The following is a 3,024-nucleotide window of genomic DNA, read 5'->3' as shown; positions in this document are numbered from 1 at the left end:
TCTTTTGTTGACTAAATCCTAACCATTAGATCTAATATTTAAAAGGTCAAGATTAGGTTCCTAGTTCTCATTTTAACAGAGGTTTTTATTAGAACATCTTCCTATATATATATATATATATATATATATATATATATGGTTAGATTCAATAGAAAGAGTCCCCTATATAGAGAAATGAGACAGATTCTAGATCGTTAGATAAATATTGATCAATGGCTGAGATTAAAAGTTAATATAATTAATATAATCATTTCTGACAATAAAAATGGTAAGATTAATAATATCCCTAAAATTACTCACTTCCCATTTTCTCTCCCTTATCTCTCTCTCTCCTGTCCCCTTTCCCTCCCCCTCTCTCTCTCTCTCTCTCTCTCATCTTCCCATTCTGCCGCCCCTTTCATTATATCCCCAATTCTGCCGCCACCTTCCTCATCTCCGGCGAATGTTCAAGGTTCGTCCACGGTATTGAACTCCATAAAATTAAAATACATACATAAGTTCAATACCAGAAAACTAAAAGTTCATTGGACTATATATACAAGTTCAATAAATTAACTATACGTTCATTGGACTATATATGTACAAGTTCAATAAAATTAACTATACGTTCATTGGACTATATCTACAAGTTCGGAGAAGGGGGTGGCGGCGATTCTCGCCATTTTTCGAGTCGTTGATGGTGAGAATCAGGAAGACGGTGGAGGCTCCTGCCAATCCGATGAGAGAGCGAGGGATATGGAGCTGGGTTTAAAAAAGCGCGCCTAGGCGCGGGCTTTAGTCTGGGCGCACGGGTTGGGCTTTTTCCAGAGCCAGGCGCACCAACCTACGAGAGGCACGGCCAAGGCGCATGTAGGCGCCGAAAGCGCGCTTAGGCGCAAAAGCCCACAAGCCCGCGCCTCTTGTGCATTTAGGGTTAGGAGTATTTATTTCAATTTTAGGTTTAGAGTTATTACAAAACACGCATCTCCCTTTCTCCACTCCACTCCTCTGCGCCGCTAGACCCCTGCCCACCGCACGCCGCTGCGCCGCCGCTATCCGCCATCCGCCGCCGCCCGCCATCCGCCACCGTCGCCGCCGGCGGTCTGCTCCAGTCAGGTAAGTTACTTCAATTCCATTTTTGTAGTTTATTTCAAATTTCAAATCCTTTTTAGTTTTTAATTCAGTTTTTAGGTTTTAACTCTCTTTAATTCAGTTTTTATATTTTCAGTTTTTAACTTTTTTTAAATTTCTTTTACACTTCAGTTCAGTCTTTAATTAATTTTTTTAATTCAGTTTTTGATTTCTATTCAGTTTAGTGTCTATCTAATTTCTTTTTTAAGTTATATTCAGTTTTTAATTCAAATTTTTAAGTTCTTTTTTATTTTAGTTTTGTAATTTCCGTTTTGATATTATAGTTTAACAAATTTCATTTTTTTAATTTCAGTTTTAACTTTCAATGGCTTCGGATAAGTCACGTGTATCATCAACGGAGGATGATCATGATGATCCTACTAAAAAATATGGGACGCCCAATCCTTCGAATAAAATTGCATGGACGTGTCATTTTTGTGGGAAAGTCACAAATGGAGGATCCTATCGAATGAAGCAACATTTGGTGGGAGGTTTTAGGAATACAAAGAAATGTCTTAAGGCTCCCGAGCATGTAAGGACGGAAGTGAATGCTTATATGATTAAGAAAGCAACTAGTAAAGTGCTTAATCAATTTGCTAGAAATCCGTCTCATGATGTTGGTGATTATGATGAAGAAGAGGAAGAGGTGGAAATTGAAGGTAGCTCGTCACGCACCATCATGAGTAAAGTGGCACCGGCTTCAAAAAGAATGAAAGGTCCCTTAGATGTTTTATTTGCATCTAAGCAACCTAGTTCTCAATCTCAAGAAGTATTGAAGGGTAGGAAAGAAAGAAAGGGAATTTTTGGTGCTAGTGACAAAGTATGTAGGGACAAAGCTTGTGAAGCTATTGCAAGGTTCTTTTATGACAATGCAATTCCCTTCCATCCGGCTACTAGTGATAGCTTCAAAGGAATGGTTGAAGCTATTGGACAATATGGTCCGGGGTTGGTTCCACCGAGCATGTATGAGCTAAGAGTTCCTTTTCTTCAAAAGGAAGTGGAAGCCACGAACACCAAAGTGATGGAGTTCAAGAAAGAATGGGCCATAAAGGGATGTTCTATTTTATCTGATGGATGGCGTGATTCGGTGGTGCAAAAGGATATTGTGAACTTTCTTGTCAACTCTCCAAAAGGGTTCGTGTTCATCAAATCGGTGGAAGTTTCCGAAGTTGTGAAAGATTCAACCACTTTGTTTTTGATGCTTGATTCTATTGTCGAGGAAGTTGGAGAGATGAATGTTGTGCAAGTGGTGACGGACAATGCATCTAACTATGTTAAGGCGGGTAAGAAGTTTAAATCATCTATTCATCTTTAATTTTATAATTTTCAGTTCCAACTTCCAAGTTGTTTTTACTTAATGATTAAAGCTTAATCCTTTTTTCATAGGGAAATTGCTTATGGCCAAAAGACCACATCTTTATTGGACTCCATGTGCCGCACATTGTGTGGACTTGCTGTTGGAGGATATTGGAAAGCTTCCAATGATCAAGAATGCCCTTAAGAAGGCGATCTTAAGGGCATGATGAGGAGATTCACCATGTCGGCGTTGTGAACATGATGAGGAGATTCACCAATCAAAGGAATTTGCATCGACCGACGGTCACAAGGTTTGCAACTTCCTTCATCACTCTTGCACAATATCACAAGCAAAAAAATAATTTGAGGAAGATGGTCATTTCGGAAGAGTGGATTGCTTCAAAGTGGCAAAAGGATGCGGGGGGGGGGAAGAAGATGACATCTTTTATTTTGCAAGACACATTTTGGATGAATGTGTTGTATGCTCTTAAGTTGGTAGGTCCTCTTGTGAAAGTACTTCGAATGGTTGATGGGGATAAAAAACCGGCTATGGGATACATTTATGAAGCTATGGATAGAGCAAAGGAGGCTATTGCTAAGAGTTTTGGTCACAAGGAG

General features: G+C 39.3%; 1 protein-coding gene across 1 annotated transcript; it reads left to right on the top strand.

Moving 5' to 3' along the window:
• Positions 1-747: 747 nt before the first annotated feature.
• LOC131023504 (uncharacterized) lies at positions 748-2,633 on the top strand. The gene is made up of 3 exons (XM_057953047.1): positions 748-1,095; positions 1,424-2,393; positions 2,497-2,633. The coding sequence occupies exons 2-3, from the start codon at positions 1,436-1,438 to the stop codon at positions 2,631-2,633; spliced, it is 1,095 nt and encodes a 364-aa protein (XP_057809030.1). The 5' UTR covers positions 748-1,095; positions 1,424-1,435.
• The last annotated feature ends 391 nt before the right edge of the window (positions 2,634-3,024 follow it).

Source organism: Salvia miltiorrhiza, chromosome 4 (genome assembly GCF_028751815.1).
Source record: "Salvia miltiorrhiza cultivar Shanhuang (shh) chromosome 4, IMPLAD_Smil_shh, whole genome shotgun sequence".
In the NCBI taxonomy this organism is placed as follows: domain Eukaryota; kingdom Viridiplantae; phylum Streptophyta; class Magnoliopsida; order Lamiales; family Lamiaceae; genus Salvia; species Salvia miltiorrhiza.
This window is presented reverse-complemented; position numbering and strand designations above follow the sequence as displayed.

Excerpts from the sequence above, each read along its gene's own strand:
- LOC131023504 (XM_057953047.1), top strand. The coding sequence starts at position 1,436 with ATGGCTTCGGATAAGTCACGTGTATCATCAACGGAGGATGATCATGAT. Across the intron at positions 2,394-2,496 it reads ATCTAACTATGTTAAGGCGG|GGAAATTGCTTATGGCCAAA; the intron begins GTAAGAAGTTTA and ends CTTTTTTCATAG.